Source organism: Pocillopora verrucosa, chromosome 11 (genome assembly GCF_036669915.1).
Source record: "Pocillopora verrucosa isolate sample1 chromosome 11, ASM3666991v2, whole genome shotgun sequence".
NCBI classification, from domain to species: domain Eukaryota; kingdom Metazoa; phylum Cnidaria; class Anthozoa; order Scleractinia; family Pocilloporidae; genus Pocillopora; species Pocillopora verrucosa.
This window is the reverse complement of record NC_089322.1, coordinates 2,276,152-2,295,000: the sequence shown is the minus strand read 5'-3', so window position 1 is coordinate 2,295,000 and position 18,849 is coordinate 2,276,152. Positions and strand designations below refer to the sequence as shown.

The 18,849-nt window shown below is 37.9% G+C and overlaps 1 protein-coding gene, 1 long non-coding RNA gene, 1 other non-coding gene and 1 pseudogene across 4 annotated transcripts in view; 1 reads left to right on the top strand and 3 right to left on the bottom strand.

Annotated features, from left to right (window-relative positions):
• LOC131793977 (uncharacterized skeletal organic matrix protein 5-like) overlaps window positions 1–18,849 on the bottom strand; it is a 152,388-nt gene that overhangs the window by 1,342 nt on the left and 132,197 nt on the right. Inside the window, exons 1-4 of one of the 2 annotated variants that reach the window (XM_066174115.1) lie at window positions 9,252–9,375; window positions 7,683–7,803; window positions 2,238–2,292; window positions 548–683 (exon numbers count right to left, since the gene is read on the bottom strand). In XM_066174115.1, coding sequence (XP_066030212.1) covers window positions 548–619 — 72 coding nt within the window. In that variant the 5' untranslated portion in view covers window positions 620–683; window positions 2,238–2,292; window positions 7,683–7,803; window positions 9,252–9,375. Of the gene's footprint in view, window positions 1–547; window positions 684–2,237; window positions 2,293–7,682; window positions 7,804–9,251; window positions 9,376–18,849 lie in introns of those variants that run through there. The other variant, XM_066174114.1, reaches the window with a different exon arrangement.
• The window catches only part of LOC131776403 (uncharacterized), a 97,563-nt gene that overhangs the window by 69,586 nt on the left and 9,128 nt on the right, over window positions 1–18,849 (bottom strand). The gene's annotated exons all lie outside the window — the stretch shown is intronic.
• Window positions 10,241–11,288, top strand: LOC131789366 (uncharacterized; annotated as a pseudogene).
• On the bottom strand, window positions 17,721–17,793 carry Trnat-agu (transfer RNA threonine (anticodon AGU)). The gene has a single exon. It is a non-coding gene; the product is annotated as a tRNA-Thr (tRNA).

The window sequence follows — 18,849 nt, the reverse complement described above, 5'->3', positions numbered from 1 at the left end:
CTTAAGAAAATTTCGGAGGACATCCTTGTTTATAAAAAGTGCCATATAAAGTGCCACAATATCTTTACTGTATTGAGACTAGGAAAGCATCTTGACTAACTGCATTATATCTAGGATGACTTAATGTGACCTCTTCTAGAAACAAAACTGACTCAAACGAAGCACTGTGAAACAAACAGGGGTGGGCAAAATTAGAAAGAATATCAACAATTTTAAAAACAATGCCCCCATAAGAAACCACTCATTATTTACCTCCTAGGGGATGGGGGTGTCTGAGGATTTTGAGGGGAATTGCACAGTTTTCAGTGGTTACAGAAAGGGGTTCAGAGTATAACATAGTAGAATGGGAAAACTCCAGAAAATTGACTGCCATTGAGGGGGGGGGGGTGATTGCAATATTACAGAACCCTTGAGGGGGAGGGGGGAAGAGAATCAAGCAAATTTTATTGGACACAACCAAAACCATCCCATCCCCCTTCCCTAGCGATAAAGAAAAAATTCCCTATTAGTAAGTGGCGTTTCGAAGCCCTCGAAGTGTTTTCATTACCTGTTCGCCATCGATCTCCATAACCAGGGTCCATCCTCCACCACCGCATTCTCCAAACTCTTTCCCATTCATGGAACAATACGCAAACAGATCCTTATTGCCTAACGTCAGGGTATAGGCCTTGCTTGGGCTGCCACTGAGAAGAGAGAGCAAGTGTGTCATGTCCGTTGACTCCTGTGCAGTAGTTAATTGGAATGTCACGCAGCGCATGAAAATGAGCGGCACTGCGTGACATCTCAGCTCAAAGAACGGCTGCGTAAAAGTTTTGGCTTAGCCCTATTACAGTGTATGAAATACTACAGACAAACAAAATCAAGATCAATAGAATGGAGATGTCTTAGATTGTTCAACAGTTGAAAGGTTGCTACATGGATGTTAAGGTATTCAAACTGTGTACTTGATGTAGGCAGCCAAACAGGAGCTCAGATCCACGCTATCAGAGAATTAACAAAACCAAGAAACCCAGTTGAGTTCATATTCCCTTGAATCACTCACTACCATTCCTAGTATTGGTCAGCAAAAGAACAAAACTTCGTAACTATACATAAAAACGAACTCCCTGGGATTCCAATATCATATTATTTTTCTCAAGGGCAAACAATTTGAAAATGTAAATTTACTCGAAAAAAGGAGAGAGGTAGACAATTCTCAAAGTTTGATAGCTGCCGTCTAACTGTCTTGAGTACCCCCTGATTGAGTCTCGACGATACCTGAGGAGTTATTGTAAACCCCACTCTATCCCTTGAAACGCCTTTTATATTCCTTACAATTTTTTTTACTTGAACGCATACTCCATCCTTACACTTTGTTGATAGAATTTCTACCTTCATCAGACCAATCTTAATGGGCTGTTTTTATCAATTTGCTGCAACCAACTGACAAAGAGCAATTATTCTGTTCACTGTAATAGAAATATTCACTTTTACTGGCAAACGTCGAATGACCATCGATATCAACGGCACGTCAGTCAGTGTAATTTGTCAAATCTTTCGATAATTTTCTGTTTAAATCATTGTAGCCAAATGGGTAATGCATCAATGAAACAACTTCCATTTGACGCGTAAGCAGGGCCGCTATGGCGATACACACCTTCAAACAAAACCATCAAGTTTTTGCAATTTCAATAGAGTCCTCTCGCCCAAAAAGGCATGATTTTGACACTCAGCCACCCTCCAGCCATGGAGTGTTAGTGTAGTGGCTGAGGTGACAGGGTGCAAGCCTGACTACCAAGCCTGTAGGCTGTCAAACAAGATGAAGAAGACAGGCCCCTTCCAGGCTCAGAAAAAAATGGCAGTCAGATATAGGTTCCAATAACCTACCCCTCCCACTCCCAGAGCCTTCCACAAAGAGCCATTTGCAACCCATCCTTGGATAGGTTGGGTACTACCTTTGACGTTAAGCCCCCTGCATTTTCATCGACTAGTCTGGCTTGAAGGTGGGTGATGTTCCTAACCCTAGACTTTAGACTTTCAACCACCCTCCAACTACAGGGTATTCACCCAACACCTGAGTTCTATCAAGGCATAAACCTGACTATCAGTCTTTTTGCAAATTCGATCAGATATATTTTTTGGACATGAAAGGAAAATTAAAACGGCAAGCATTACATGATTCTTGAAAATGAAACAAGACTCCTTCAATTTTTGCCAATCTAAAGGCCCCCAAACACACTAGCAAAGCAAAACCTTACCATAATATTTAATTCCTCTGTGTAACATCTTCCCGCTCAAGTCTCGTGCTGGTTGCTGCGAAAAACCACATACAAACAATCAAACTACATCAAAAATATAGCATTCAACTATTTCCAACAAAGACAACACTACAAGAGGTCTTTTAAAAGCCACTAAATCACTCATACAAGAATAGACATGATTAAAGTTTTATATTATACACAATCTTAAAAATAATGAAATGTAGGAGATAATTCTCAAAACAATAACGAACAATGGCTTTTATTTATTACAGGGACCCGAGATAAATCTTTGAGTTTAAGCCTTTTTGACTGTCATGCACGTTGCTTCTGACAGAGCCAATCCAGAATTTTCGTGGAATTTATTTCAATTTTCAGCTCTGGGAGATCGAGGATAGTAATACGCAGAAATAGCCCCACGGTGTTTGGAAAGATTTGAAACTTTATGTGGGACTACCACCCATCAGCAATCGTTTCCTCTTGATCAGTCGTCACTGCGAAAATTAACGGATTTTGCTTTCAGTAAACTTTTAAGCTAAGGCTTTGAAACCTAGTTTTTTAGACTTCACAGGAAGCCTCGTCACCTTTGTTCTTCACTTGGGTATCCTTCAAAGAAGGATACTAATTGCAGTGGCTTTCAGAAGTAAAGCAATTGGGAGAGAGTTAAAATAAGCTTCCTCACTCGCTTAGAAATGTCATTTTTTTACACATAACTTTAGTATACTGTCTTGAATGGGAGGTTTTTCCGAACGAATCTTTGCCCAACCGAATTTTGAAAATGTTACTGGAGTTGGTCTACATGCTTAATTTTAAGAAATGACATTATCGTATTCTCTGTTACAAGTCAGTTCCCTGAGAAATATTCTCGACTGACCGAGTTTTGTAAAATGTCTTCGGAATGCGTCCAGATTAAATATATCAGTTATACCACGGTGCTCTGATTCAGTTAGAAATAGACCTGCAGAACATTATTTTGTTCTTTATTTCCAAAATGCCTACTCTCCAACATTGCTAGGAAAGCTTAATTAGGAACATAGGAGAGATAGAAATATATTTTTGAGAATCGATCAGTAAAGTTAATGATAGTGTCTTGAATGGGAGGTTTTTCCGTACGAATCTTTGCCCAACCGAATTTTGAAAATGTTATTGGAATTGGTCTACATGCTTCATTTGAAGAAATGAAATTATCGTATTCTCTGTTACAAGTCAGTTCTCTGAGAAATATTGTCGACTGAACAAGTTACGCAAAATGTCTGTGGAATACGTCGAGATTAAATATATCAGTTATACTACGATACTCTGACTCAGTTAGAAATTTATCATAGTGTTGTTCCCGAAATTTTTGGTATGATTATTCTTAATCATCCATTTTCAAAAGTACTCTTCTCCCCAACCCCTCCTTCATGGGATCAGCTTGCGTAAAAAGACCGGTGGACTTGTAGATCATGATTTGGTTCTTTATTTCCAGAATATCTACTTTCCAACATTGCTAGGAAAGCTTCATTGGGAACATAGAAGAGACAGAAATATAGTTTTTGAGAAGTTGTCAGTAAAGTTAATGATCACACCAAACTGCATCTGTCAAACAGTGTGAGCAGAACGCATTCAAAAACTGCTCAGATTTAAATGATATTCGTAGCATTCTGCTAAACTGTTATGTAGTGGATGATTCCAACATTTGCTTCATCATGTCGTTACAACTTAATGTAAAAATCTCAGCTGCATTCGCAAGGTACAGTTTTGTTTGTGTCTTAATTCAGTCTCAATTTGACTCGGCTAGTATCTAACGCATTTACATTGATTAAACTATATCATTTTGACTGGCTTTTCCACTTCATGGCTATAATAGATCGTTCTTCATTTAACCAGAACCAGAACTTTGCATTTAAGCTCCATAAGCTTCATTCTCAATGATAAATAATAATAATTAGAATAATTATAACGATTTGTTGACAGTTTTTTCTACATGGTAGCTCTAAATCCGTCATACTAACTGAAAACTTACGACTTACATGATGCATAATGCACACAGTGTTATTCAAGAAACATTCACTATTTACATAAAGAAATTAAAAACTGTTAAAAAATAAATGATGTAAGATACTATAGATACCATAAGAAACCTTATCGAGACAACTTATGAGTTTAAACGCATGTTTTCGCTGCTCTTAAGAATTGTACAACAATTATTTGCGAAAGTATTGAAGTCTGGATACCGCCTTACATTTGCGGGCAGGGCATTGAATAAAGTCGCTAGTGAGTCCTGTAAAGTACCCTTAATTAGAGAAATTTCTATCAAAGGCGCATTACTAGAGCGTAGTGTATGTTGGGGATTGTGCCTAGGTGGTTGAAGGTATTCGGGCTAAGCCGCACTAACAAGAACTCAATGTCTAAGCTTAAGAAAGTTTAATTGCGTATTTTCCAGTGTTGGTAGCCAGCCAAGCTCTAGAACGTCCCTTTCTGAGCAGAAACGATTCAAGACAAAGCCAGCAGCAGCATTCTGAATGCGTTGTACTCTTTTCTGCAGAAATGCGGTAAGGGGATAAGTGACAGAGTCATTAAAGTTAGGTCTGGATAGCACGAGGCTTTGAACAAGAGACTTCTTAGTCTGTTGTGATGTCATATTCTTGATCTTCCTGAGAGTAGCTAGCACTCTATACCATGATGATGTGACCTCGTTTACATGTTCTGTCCATGCAACGTTCTCACTAAGCCAAGTTCCTAACAACTTGAATTTCACTACTCTGTCAACTGTCTTATCTTTTAAGGTGAGAGGTGGAGTGGATCCGTCAAGATTATGCACTTTAGACATCTGCTCTGTGGGATTAACCATGTGTTTGGTCTTAGTCTCATTAAGTAGAAGGTTATTATCAGCTGCCCACGACTTGACGCTGCTGAGGGTCTTTTTCACCTTGTCCACACAGACATCAGGGTCTTTTAGAGTGACGTGATGCAGCACTGTAGTGTCTTCCGCGTATTGAAAGCAGAAGGAGCCATCTCGTAGACAATCTTGCTCGTCATTCGCATAAAGATTAAAGAGAACAGGTCCAAGAATTGAGCCCTGTGGAACTCCAAATGGGACATTTTCAAGACTAGATCGTTTGTCATTGACTTTTACAAACTGTCGACGTAGCTCAGAAACCACAGAGACATCTTTAGCAGCAGCCTCCATCCGGAAAAATTGTGATCACCCGTCTGGGCACAGGAATACCACAGTTAGAGCATCTTGAGGTAGCGCATACCACACGCACACAGCGGGTTTTACGATGTTTGACTCCCCGTTGTCGAATTCGAATTGGAAACGTACCCACGACGAAATCGAGGCGAAAGAAATATATTAACCTTCTCAATCGACGATCAAATTTTCCTTTCAGGATGCCTGCCCGAAGGTTTTCCTTGAATTTATCAAACACCATCGGTAGAGGAATGTCGGGATAGAATACGGAGATGTCATCAACACCTGTACGGTCGTAGTGTTTTTCAATAATGTGCTTTTTATGTAATTTCAGTCGCTTGATACTTTCCCTACACGAATAACACGAGGTATTCATGACGGCAAATTTTGTGCCAGACCTGTACTATCCATTCACAACTAGACTCCAAAGTTTATTTTTTAACCGCGCGAGATCTGGGTGCAAATATAGCACGAGCTCTAAAAGTGTCAACATGCAAACAAACATGGCGGCTCGATACGATCGCACAACATGAAAAAATATAAATTCTTTAAGAGTCCTAAGTGAAACTTTCCTTGTTGTAGCTGAAAGAAAACTCAGGGTAAATATCAGTATTGCTTGATAAAAGAGAAAAGTCTGGAAAGGGAAAGTATCGGCATTGTTTATATTTTTGCTCGGGAAGGACGAGTTTTAAAGAAGTAGTTCAGTTTCCCAGAAAGTTTAAATAAAAACACTTTATTTATACTAGTGTTTCCAAGGTCATGCGTACTAGTAGTGCATAAAATTTCTATTGGGCTTTTTAGAGGAACACAAATGATTCTCTTTCTTTTAATTCTCTGCGTGCGTCTTTAGTACGTACTTGAAGAGGATATTTAAACGCAAACAATGATTACGAGCCACGCATTATTCTCATTTTTTGGGAGAAGTTACTAAAACGGTGATTTAATTCTAGAATGTAACGACTGATAAGGAGGTTGACCTGAGCAATGGTGAATTATTCTCATATTCTATTTCCTGATTTTCGATCCAGAGGCTGAAGCGAATTCAAATCTGAGTATTTCTATGTCGAGTTAAGATACCTTTGGAGAGTCTTACAAGCCAGTATTAATAAAATCCCTTTTTGTAATTGTTGGCATGATTTTGAATAAGATATGGCAGAGAACTGACTCATTTTGAAGTTTCTTACTCAAACAGGTAAAGGCTTTCACACAGTTTTACTAATCATTTCTAGCGAGGCAAGAAAAACTTTTGTCTGAACTGGCTGACAAAGAAACACTCTCACTGTGCAAAGTAATGATTAATTAGAGCTATTCCTCGTCGGTCTCAATACCTAAGAGATTCTTTATTAGACAGTGTTATTTTTATATTTGGATAAAATATAGAAAACATTCCAGAAAGAATCAAATAATATATTTTTGACATGGCACCAGGAGTTTTAATATAAAGGTAAGTGCTTGTGTTGGCTAGAGTGGATGCGGAAGACGGCTTGTTAACGGTGAAAGCCACAACATTTAAGTTTCTTGGAAATTGTTGGTCGCCTCAGAAAGAGGCAGGGACCTTGACATTGTTTGTTCGTAGTATCGACTAAACGCATTTTCTATAACATTTTTAAAACAAATCTTAGAGAAATTTTCAAAGTCAATTAGCGCGCGACATGCACCACATAAATGTTTGCTATTCTTTATAAATTCAAACTTCTACATTTCCTTTAAAAAATTTAAACCTCTACATAATGATTTGCTGAAATAAATGCAGCTTGCATGAAACACAATGCAGAAGAAATAAAGGCAATACAGATCAAAAAATATTTGATCTCAGTGTATGCACAACCCGGAAAATTCGTCCACTAAACACCAAAGTAATTATTGGATTAGCTTCACATTTCCAAACAAAGTTCTGATACTAAGTTAGGAAGTTTGAGAGCAATACTCAGTGTAAATTCGGCGAAAATTTCTGATTGCCCAGCGCGTAGTCTACTTAAGACCGCGTGCCTGGCTAATTGCATTTTATTTGCGGAATCATGATCATGCCAATCTGTCTCCCAAGCCGTCCACCCAAAAATAAAGGATGAGAAAAAACCAGAACAAGAGGAGTTATCCCCTCTTGTCAATACTTGTCTACTTAGGGATCATATACACAAGCTTTTGTAAATTATTTTGCACAGATCTTCTCAGTCTTAGAAAACTGAGTTACTCGTGTTTAGCTTATTCAAACTGCACTGGCTGCACTACACAACACGAATTTTTCCTAAATCGTGGCTACTTTGACATACCTGAATTGAATATCGAAACTTCATCATTTAAATTAAAAGCAGTCTTCGCTCAGATCATCGTGAAACGTTAACGACAGAGGAAAAAGAAGCCGGCGTTGACAACGTCACTGCTTCTGAAACCCTAAATTAAAGAAGAAGAAAACAAAGTGAAAAGTTTTGCAAAGTATTTAACTTGACCAACTTTGAGTTAAAGCAGTGCAGAATATCATACAAATGATTTTACATAAACTCACTTGACGGGAGATTAGAGTTTGATAAGAAACTTACAATAGAGATATAAAGCTCCAGTCCTGTTTAGACAAATGTTTATGAGTCTTGCCCAAACATGTCAAAAGATCCTTATAAGGTTTAATATAGGTTTAATAATGAGTTTGTCAAATTTCAAAAGCTGTTACCTAAATTCCTGATATTTTCACATAAACGTTAATCAAAAGCTATATTCTTCGTTATTCGCATTAACAAACTTAGCTTTAAATAGTTGCTCGCATATAAAGGTGGTTTCTAACCATTCATTTCTGTTCATGGAAATGAATCAACAAAGACAGCCATCTTGTCATCTTTACCGAAACATTTAAGAATTTGCATAGATCGATCGAATTTTTTCCTAGGAAATCGTTGACTTTATCGTGCTTGATGTGTGTTCTAAGTCTAAAAGTTGCCAAAAAAATTGCTCAGAAAGGCAAAAATTGCTTAAGATTGTTAGAACCACGAGAAGTTTCTCCCAACGCCAAACGCTCCTCAAAAGTTGCCGAGAACAATCCGGACAGGCCTTATCAGAAGGCCGGAAGCAAGAATATGTTAAATTCTAGGGCTCAGGTGACACTTGCTGTTTGGTGATTTGAAAGAAGAACAAAATTGTAATTTTTTTTCTCGTTTTTCATTTAGTCAAAAAATGGAAAATCGGTCCGGTTCTCCTGAATCTAAATCAGAATTGAATCAAAAGCATTTTTTTTTTAATTTATTGAATCCGAAGCAAAAATGATTTTTTAAAAATTTCTTTTTTCAATTTAAATTAATTTTTTTAGATAGTCAAAAATGCAAAACAGGAAATTCTGAATCTAAATCAATATTGAATCAGAAGCAAAAAATAATTTTTTAATTTCAATTTTTCACTTTCAACTTTTAATTTTTTCATTTTTTCATTTAGTCGAAAAAAGACTAAGTTATGACTTGTTTGTTCTTCCTATTTTCTTCTGTGACTTTTTTCATGCTGTTCGCTTCAATTCGCCATTGGATTCATGAACTTGCGAAGAATCTTGGAAAATGATTTTAATTATCAGCTCATCCCCTCTAAAAAATTTAGTTGCCAAGTTCTCTAACTAATTTTCAGGTCATTGCTATCGTTTGAATTCAAGGATTTTGGTTATAATTTAATATATAGCGAGGTAGTGTTGAGGTAAGTCCGAGAATTCTGATTGTTTCTTACTTGGTCCGTACTCTGTCATACGGATCGTCTCTGGTTATAAGCCATGTAAGCGATGACGAAGGGTTACACTCGAAACATCAGCTTTTTTTACCCTTTACGGTGGCCAATTTACATTTTCAAGTCAATTGTTAACACTAAGTTACCTGCTATACTCTCCCACCGACGCAGCACCACAGTTTCTTTAGGAACTTACTTCCTTTAATACTGAGTAAGAGTTGACTTTGCGTGCATGGCTACGTAGTGTTTATGATACTGTTGCTGCATGTGGTTGTTATTTTAGGTTAGAAGATTGAAAAGATCTATTGTCAGGTTAGGAAGCAAATAAATGTTCAATATATGCTCTGAAAAGGGTCGATATTTGATCAAGCTACAATAATATTTAGACTAGGATCTCACAACTGACTTGAAATATCCGCCTCATTTGCATGGGAAGTTGCCAGCGAAAACACTTTGTGGAAAGTATGGAGTTTTTTTTTTGTGGCAAAGGAAAAAATGAGAAGACGATAAGTACACCTTTTGCTGTTCATTTACGCAAAATGTACATTCATTTACGTCAACAGTTGAAACTATACGGCAAATATACATTCATTAGCACTTCAATGAAATTCATGAACGCGAACGAACTTTCAATAACGCTATTTGCATATTTATTAACATTCAATAGCATCAACGGATGAACAATTGCACCTTTGGACAATAAAACATAACAAATATACTTTCAATCTCGCGTAATGATTGATCAATAACACCAATAGAAAATCAATTGCATAGTATGACAATCAATTGCGTTTTAGAGACATTCAATAATACAATTTGCATAGAGACGTACATTCAATTGCACCTTCATACAATCGTTTATTCAAAATGGTCAATCATTAACGTGAACTGACAAACATTGGTGTTTTTCGAATAAACAATAGGATGAAAAAAATATTCATTAGTGTCATTCATCGTAGTTACATGTATTTTATAATACTGAACAAAAATACAAGAGTATGTACATTATCATTTAAATTTTATGTTCCTTTTTGCGCAATATTTTGCTGAAGCAGATATAAAATGAAGAACATTTTACATGTTCAGTACACAGTACGCTGTATGAACAAGTGGACAGAAATAACCGGAGAAAATCATGCCACCAAGAAACAGAATCCTACTTGAACAGCGTCAAAGAATTATTCAAGCCTTCGAAGATGTGAATGAAGATTATTTGACGGTTGCCGCTACTATCGGAGTGAACCGTTCAACTGCAAGAAGTATCGTTGCACGATACTTGCGAGAAGGAAGGATCGCGGAGAGACCACGAGGAGGAGCAAATCATGTTCGAGTAGATGATGAAATGAGGAATTGCCTGAATGACATTTTGAACGAAAATTGCCTGCTGACACTAGCACAGATAAATCAAGAATTGAGACAGCGTCTTCCAAGAAAACCAACAATCCATGACCGTACAGTAGCAAGAACACTTGAAGGTATGTTGTATCGTGTGAAATTGGCAAGGCCACTCCCAGTTGAACGAAACCGCCCTGATGTCCTGCAAAAAAGAGTCGACTATGCCAACTGGTTCATGCGCCATGCTGTAGTGAATCATAGTATTTTCGTAGACGAGCGTGGGTACAATATTTGGACGGCAAGAAGTCACGGACGAGCAAGGATGGGAGAGAGGGCATATCGACAAGTATGTGGTAAGCGAGGGAGAAATGTTACTGTAGCACTGGCAATTTCACCCACCAATGGACTCGTTTCTCGGTGGAATGAATGGACAAAGATTTAATGATTTCCTGTCACAGACAAGGCTAAATCTCGACCTAAATGAACATGTGATTTTCATTTATGACGGTGCACCAGCCCACAACAATCCTGCCATTCCTGGTCCTAATTCTGAGCTTAAAAAGCTACCACCATACAGCCCGTTTCTTAACATTGTAGAGCAAGAAATAAGTGCCTTAAAAGCAGCCATAAAAGCGGACATAAGCCGTCCAGAGCAGCAAGAACAGATGAACAACAGAGCACAGGCAAGACGACAAGGAACCGCGTTAGGCAACTTCCGCACTCAATTGCTACTTCAGGCCCTGCAAAGAAACATAGGCACCATCACGGCTGCTAAATGTGGACAGTGGTACAGATTTATGCAAACGTACATTCCAAGATGTTTAAATAATGAAGAAATTGAAGGATAATTACAAAACATTACATTACAGTACACTGTAATCGAACAATTTTGAAATTTCTTTTTCCCTAGTTGATTGTTATTACTACACACATGTTTGTCAGTTCACGTTAATGATTGACCATATCGAATAAACGATTGTATGAAGGTGCAATTGAATGTACGTCTCTATGCAAATTGTATTATTGAATGTCTCTAATACGCAATTGATTGTCATACTATGCAATTGATTTTCTATTGGTGTTAATGATCAACCATTACGCGAGATTGAAAGTATATTTGTTCTGTTTGATTGTTCAAAGGTGCAATTGTTCATCCGTTGATGCTATTGAATGTTAATACATATGGAAATAGCGTTATTGAAAGTTCGTTCGCGTTCATGAGTTTCATGGAAGTGCTAATGAATGTATATTTGCCGTATAGTTTCAACTGTTGACGTAAATGAATGTACATTTTGCGTAAATGAACAGCAAAAGGTGTATTATAAAGTCTTGCTACGAAGTTTTAGGAACACCCAGAGTGAGAGCCGTCTTGTTAATCCCGAGGTCTTACTAAACTAGTAATCACCTTGTTTCTTATTTCGTTTTGGGATGATTCGCAATGATTTCTGAAACTCTAATCTACTCACTGAGACTAAGCGAATATCGTCGAGAAAGTCTCGAAATGAAGTTGAAAAAGAGGCGATTAAATATTTCAATTTATTCATGCATTCTGTCTCTGCCTCTGAACTACCAGAATTTCCTCAATCCATTTCTTGTTTCATTTTTTTTGAAGTCGGAAAAGTAGATGTATCTCAAGGCTATCGATTATTTTGGAAAATTCGCGGTTCCCTGACAATGGTAGCCATGATGTGAATACTGCGCTCCCAACTCTTATTTATCCGTGACCCCATCCCTCCCCCTCTCCTTAATAGAAACCCTAATCATAGTCAAAAGACACGTGCCTGCCTTCAAGCGAAAACCTAGCCATCGGCTTTTTGCAATGTCAATAGAGCCCTCTCCCCCAAAGGCATACTTTTGAAACTCTGGAGGGTGGCTGAGTGTGACTGGGTGAAGCCTTATTACCAATCCTGGGATGCAGGCACAAACTGACATTCACAGTTTCATGTTCCAACTCGACATGGGCAACTAGAGCGTTTATCATTTGGCTAGACTATTCATGTTTAGGGTGTTCTGTTTCATGAAAAAACTGAACCGTCTATAATTTGGCCGTGCCATTCGTTTATTAGCTATTCTATCCTGCAGCTGATCCTTAACCAGCTTTGTATTTTCTGATCTATTTGACATCCTTGTATTTTTGATGCTCTTTCAAACGTGTACCAAACTGACGTTTGGTCTGTCCGATGTATTCGTTGTCACAGTCATTGCAAGGAATAGAATAAATGGTGTCGGTTCGTTGTTCTTTCGTGACAGGATCCTTAGTGGCGAAAATATGCCCCAAAGTCTGAAAAGGTTTTTGAGCAACTTTAACGTTGTGGCTATTCAAAATTCTCTGGATGGGTTCCGTAACACCCTGAATGTAAGGAGTAACAGCAAAACCAGTTGCTGGTTCCCTTTCATCAAGAGAGTTACGAGTTGTAACTGGTTTTTGGCAGTTACGGAGAAAGGTTTTCGTACAGCCATTTGCCTTAAAGACATTAGAAACATATTTCCTCTCCTCAACCTTCGAATCGAGTGAAGATGGTAGACAGTCAGCCCTCCTGAGAAAAGTTTTGCAAAGTTTTACACTGATTACACTGATAAAAATTCCTGCGATTTTGCGGATTTCATAAGAGACAAGACTCTTAACGCTTGTTAAGAATTAGTATCTTTCGACGTTGTTTCGTTCTTCACTAAAATCCCAGTTGATCTTGCCGTTAAGGTTGCGGAGGAGAGACTCAGAGAAGATGCTTCCTTAGGACAAAGAACTTCTTTGCCTGTGGAGGATATTATTCATCTGCTGTCTTTTTGCCTCAAAACCACGCAATTTGCATATAACGGCACCTACTATCAACAAGTTTTTGGTACAGCTATGGGTTCGCCCGTCTCTGCTATCATTGCCAACATGGTAATAAAGACGTGGAACAAAGGGCCTTAGCCACTTCACCGGTTAAACCCTTTTTTCTGGAAACGATATGTCGATGATGTTCTTTCTGCGGTATCCGGAAATGAAGCGGAGCGCCTCTTATCGCATTTGAATTTACTAGAGCCGTCGATCCGATTGACCCTTGAGCGTGAAAAGGATAGACATTTGCCCTTTCTTGATTTAAATGTGTCCAGAGGGGCTTAGGGTAATTTAGAGACAAGATTCTACTGTAAACCCACCCACACCGACAAATACCTCGCTTTCGATTCTCACCACCTTATTTGCCATGAAAAGTATGTAGCCAAAACTTTAGATCACCCCTGATGAAGGCACTAGACAGGAGTGTCGAAACGTTGGGTCTATGAACTGTAACTTCTTCGGTTACATTCATTAAATCCGGCTGTAAACCAGAGTAGCATCAAACCATGTCCAAGCTGGATTACTTTCGATTCTCTATTGCAAATTGCTCTGAAGTGCTGGATAGCGTGTTTTCAATCAAATGTGGCTTTTCCCAAGTTATATGGAATCTAAGATACTGGATGGCAAAATTGCACGTGAACGACGTTTTTTTGTAAAAATTTCCTACATTTCTTTCTCCTTTCAATACTGTGCTCATTCAGTAATCATTCTATCTTTCCATAGTTATAACTTTTGTTTATGAGATTTGGTCAGAGAATGAGTATTTCAGCCCCAAAAGATGTACAAAAGAATTCCACCCTCATCAAAGTTTACGGACTGTGTCCATCTCTCTTAAAGGTGAAATGATTGACAAGTTGACTTTGACATACAATCGAACTCGCCAAGCTGTGATTACAAGGGGATTGATTGAGATCATCTCAGGAGCTGCTGCACTGGATCAGATTGAGAACTTTTTGTTAAAATGATGTCTTAAGAAATGTTTGTAACTGTTGAAACAAAGAAGCCCTTAGCAGTATGTTTCCACCCTTCACAAAATCTTTTCTTAAATTGTGTCGTAAATGATATCGCGTCAAACAAACACACCAGATTTTGTGTACCCTATTTTTATCCTTCTACCCACTAGTAACTCCAATCTCACAATCAATCAACCCAAATCACCTATCATATTCCAGTACTTCCGTCACGAACCTACTAACAAATTCTATGTAACGCTTCGGTCACGACCGCAATTTGTAAGAGTACAAGTGATAAATCTCCCAAGAAAGACAGATTTTCCTTTTAGTAATTACAAAACAAAGAGATGCGTAATTTTCATTCATCGATTCACTTTAATTTTGGTCGTGGATACGCGAAGCGAAGAAAGGACTGTTGATAGGGCTAGATTATGCAAATTTGTCACTCACTCAGATGTAAACAAGTCGATATGTCAACGGCAGAGCAATTGATATCGACTTCTGTCGACTTTCCGAAGTAAGTGCCGCGACGTTGAATTAGAATTCGCCTTTTCTTCGAGAAGTTTCAACTAATACCCGTCTCAGCAAGCATGTGGTAGTAACCTGTGGAGACGCTGAATGCGAACAGGCTTTGACTCCTCGAGACGTTTGCTCTTCGATCATCCAAGCTCACAGGGGGTTATAAATAGTGAACATTTTACGAATTAATCTTGTGTGCAAAATTTTGATCGTACTCACGAGGGAACCTCTCAGCACACATATTAGCAAAAGTATGAATCAAACATTAGGTTAAACTAAGACATTAGCAACATGAATAGCACAACTGATCAGTCCAGTAATATCCAACCAAAACATTCTTGTGACCTAGCAGAACGAAACGCAGTCAGAGGGCTGATCTGATGGAAAAAAAAAAATCATACAGGAACGAAGAAGTAGGTCAAAGTCCAATCGTATTAGCCAAGGCGTCTGTCGTGATAGTGGACCATCGAGATTACCGTGAAAGAAAATTCTGAACTTATTTAACAAGATTAAAGCAATTAGGAGGTATGTAAGGTCTCGTATTGTGCTAAGTTTACCACATTCGCATTGAAAACGATTTTATCGTTTGATTACCGTAATTATCTTAAAACCAGACTGTATAGAAGTAAACCAGCTGCAATCACTCGTGCATAAGGTTCAAGGTTGTATTTTGCTTTTGATAGTGTTTATGTTTTCAAAACAAGAACTGAAAAGCATAAAAAGACGTGAAGTATCAGCTGTTTTTCACGATAAATTTATACATGTTGTTCAATGTTGTTCAATAAAGAGTAAGAAACGAAATCACAAGTATTTTGTTTCAAGGGCAAAGTTTCCTACTTCAGGAGAAATCGAGTTAAACCCGGGACCTGTCACTCAGGGAAATAATCCAAACCATCTTGATTAATTTTACAATCTTGATTAGCTCAACATGACTTGAGAATATTTGATGTTGGTGGTGCTGGTGATTGTTTATTTAGAGTTGTGTTCCATCAGTTGTATGGTGAACCTAGCTATTACTGCTACAGATACTCAATTACAAGAACCAGATATGACTGAAAATGTTAACAAGATAATAACTTTTGCATGAGGAGAAGGAAACATACCTTTAGGTATATAAATGGGCAAAGACTCTGAATTCCTATCATTTCCAACTATTTATTGTGGAAAAACTCGAGCTGATAATAAGGACAGAATGACACCTGTCCAATACAGTACAATATATATGTGGCATAATCATTACCAAACATCTTCTATAAATTTTAAAAAAGTTACAAATTAAACAAATTCAAATTGTGCCTGCATAAGAAACAAAAGGCAACAAATATATTGCAGGTGACCTAAACTCAGACGATTATGTAATTAAATTAATTCAACAAGATGAAGGGTTTAGAGTATCAAGAAATCTAGGAGGATTATCTTACTTTGAAAATTGCAAGAAAGACTTGTTTGCTATGTTACATCAGCTGGATAATCCTACATAGTTTTGCTTATTGTCAACAGCAGAAACAAGAAGGTCACATCTCTTGAAAACATTAAGCAGGCTTGTAGAAAAGAAAGACTAAATTGAATACGAAATTGAGTATAAGACATAGCAACAAAAGTCAGATGTCATTCAAAAGGACCCTGTAAACTGATAGCCAACCAGCCACTTATTCATTTGTAATTTTGTGGAGATTCAACTGCCATCAAATAGAATCTTATTCAAAAAGAACAAGGAGGAATGGAGTGGGTAACTTATTCACAACCTGCAGCATATTCATACAAATGTTACGTTAAAAATCTGCCATAAAAAGTGTACACTTTTATGGCAAAAGTGAAGTTAAAGGAATGGTGCAGGTCAAATGATAGTCAAAATGTGAATTCTGACTATTCACCCAACATCACCCCAGCAATCAACTCTATCCCAGAGTTACCCATTGGCTACCTATGTTAACATGTAAAAGCCTATTTTTTTTTAAAAGAGAAATTTAATTATATTCAAAACCCATTTAAATGTTAAAGTGTCCACAACTTATTCACAGTTTCCTTGTCTATCAACCTTCCTGGTTCAGCAGATTTTGGTAAAGGATGTGCTCCAGTAGGTTGGCACAGGGTATCTAAGTGATCCAATCTTGTGACTCTATTTTCAGGAGAGACTGAAGACCTGGAAGGCCACATGTTTGAATTGTGACTGAAGGTGTCCTGTGAGATAAGGAAATTTTCAACTTAGTATCCACTGCGTTGGTATCACTTCACTTTGCTCTATCAGTGGTTCAGCAAACTTGCCAATTTCTCACCTGGTCAGACTCTATACTTCATTAACCCAATGGTGACAACCCTTTAACCACTTAGAGCTGACCAGCATCTTATTTCTCCCTACACTATCAACCATGAATCAAACAGGAAGGTCACAAGGGTAAAGGAAATGATCACCAACTGAAGAAGCTCTCAATTGCCAAACAAATCATTCTTGTATATATAGAAACAGTATGGAGAATGTACATTATGATGTTTGGGTGTTGAAGGTTAATCACTCAAGCCTTCCTGCTCTTTGAAAAGTGGGCTTTCTGTTTGTTTTTATTTAGAGTTATTACTTAGTCATCATGATTGTCCTCAATTGTGATAACTTTAAATACTCAATTGAAATGCGTGCTACATTTAGGAGTCACTCTCATCTCGATGTCACAAAAGGCTGAGCCATAAACTTAAAATAAATTTCAGAAGACATTCTTGTTGATAAAAAAGGCCACAATAACATTACTGCATTGAGACTAGGAAAGCATTTTGACTAACTGCAGCATATCTAGCTAGGATTGCTTAATGTGATCTCTTCTAGAACAAAAACTGACTCAAAAGAAGCACTGTGAAACAAACAGGAGTGGGCAATAATGATTTTAGATATATGAAATTCACATATTTGCACTGTGGTGAAGAAATGAATTTAAGAGATCCTCACAGCTAAGAACACTACTGAACTAGTAGTTGAAAATAAGACCTGGAAAAAATTCCGGCCTGTACGGGATTTGAACCCATGACCTCTGCAATACTAGTGCAGTGCTCTTCCAACTGAGCTAACAAGCCAACTGGGAGCTGGTCAATATGTTGGGTCCAAATAAACCATCCATCCCAGGAGTGGGCAAATTTAGAAAGAATATCAAAAACTTAAAAAAAAAAAAAAGCACCCTATAAGGAACCACTCATTATTTATCTCCTGGGGTATGGGGGTGTCAGAAGATTTTGGGAGAATCACACAGTTTTCAGTGGTAACAGAAAGGGGTTCAGAGTATAACATAGTAGAAAGGGAAAACTCTAGAAAAATGACGGCCAATGGGGGGGGGTTATTACAATATTACAGAGCCCTGGGGGGGTTATTACAATATTACAGAGCCCTTGGGGGAGGGGGGGAAAGAGAATCAGGCAAATTTTATTTGACACAACCAAAACCATCCCATCCCCCACCCTTCCTAGGAAATAAAGAGAGAACACCGTATTAATTAGTAGTATTTTGAAGCCCTCATTGTGTTTTCATTACCTGTTTACCATCAATCTTCATGACCAACATCCATCCTCCACCAATGCAGTCTTCCCTATTCATAGAACAGTACAGATCTTCATTGCCTAATGTCAGGGTATAGGCCTTCCTTAGGCTGCCACTGAGAAGAGAGCATCAGTGTGTCCTGTCTGTTGACTCCTGTGCAGTAGTTATTTGGAATGTCAGGCAACACATGGTGTCCTGTGAGATAAGGAAATTCTAAACTTAGTATCCACTGTATTGGTATCACTTCACTTTGGTCTTTAAGTGGTCCAGCAAACTCACACCAATCTCTCACCCTGTCAGATGATATACTTAACCCAATGGTGACAACCCTTTAACCACTTAGAGCTGACCAGCATCTAATTTCTCCCTACACTATCAACCCTGAATCAAACAGGAAGATCACGAGGGTAAAGGAAATAATAACAAACTGAAGAATTTCTCAATTGTCAAACAAATTATTTTTGTATAATTATGGAGAACAGTATGGAGAATGTAAATTATGAAGTTAGGGTGTAGAAGGTTAATCACTCAAGCCTTCCTGCTCTTTGAAAAGTAGGCTTTGTTTGTGTTTTCATTTAGAGTTATTATTTAGTCATTGT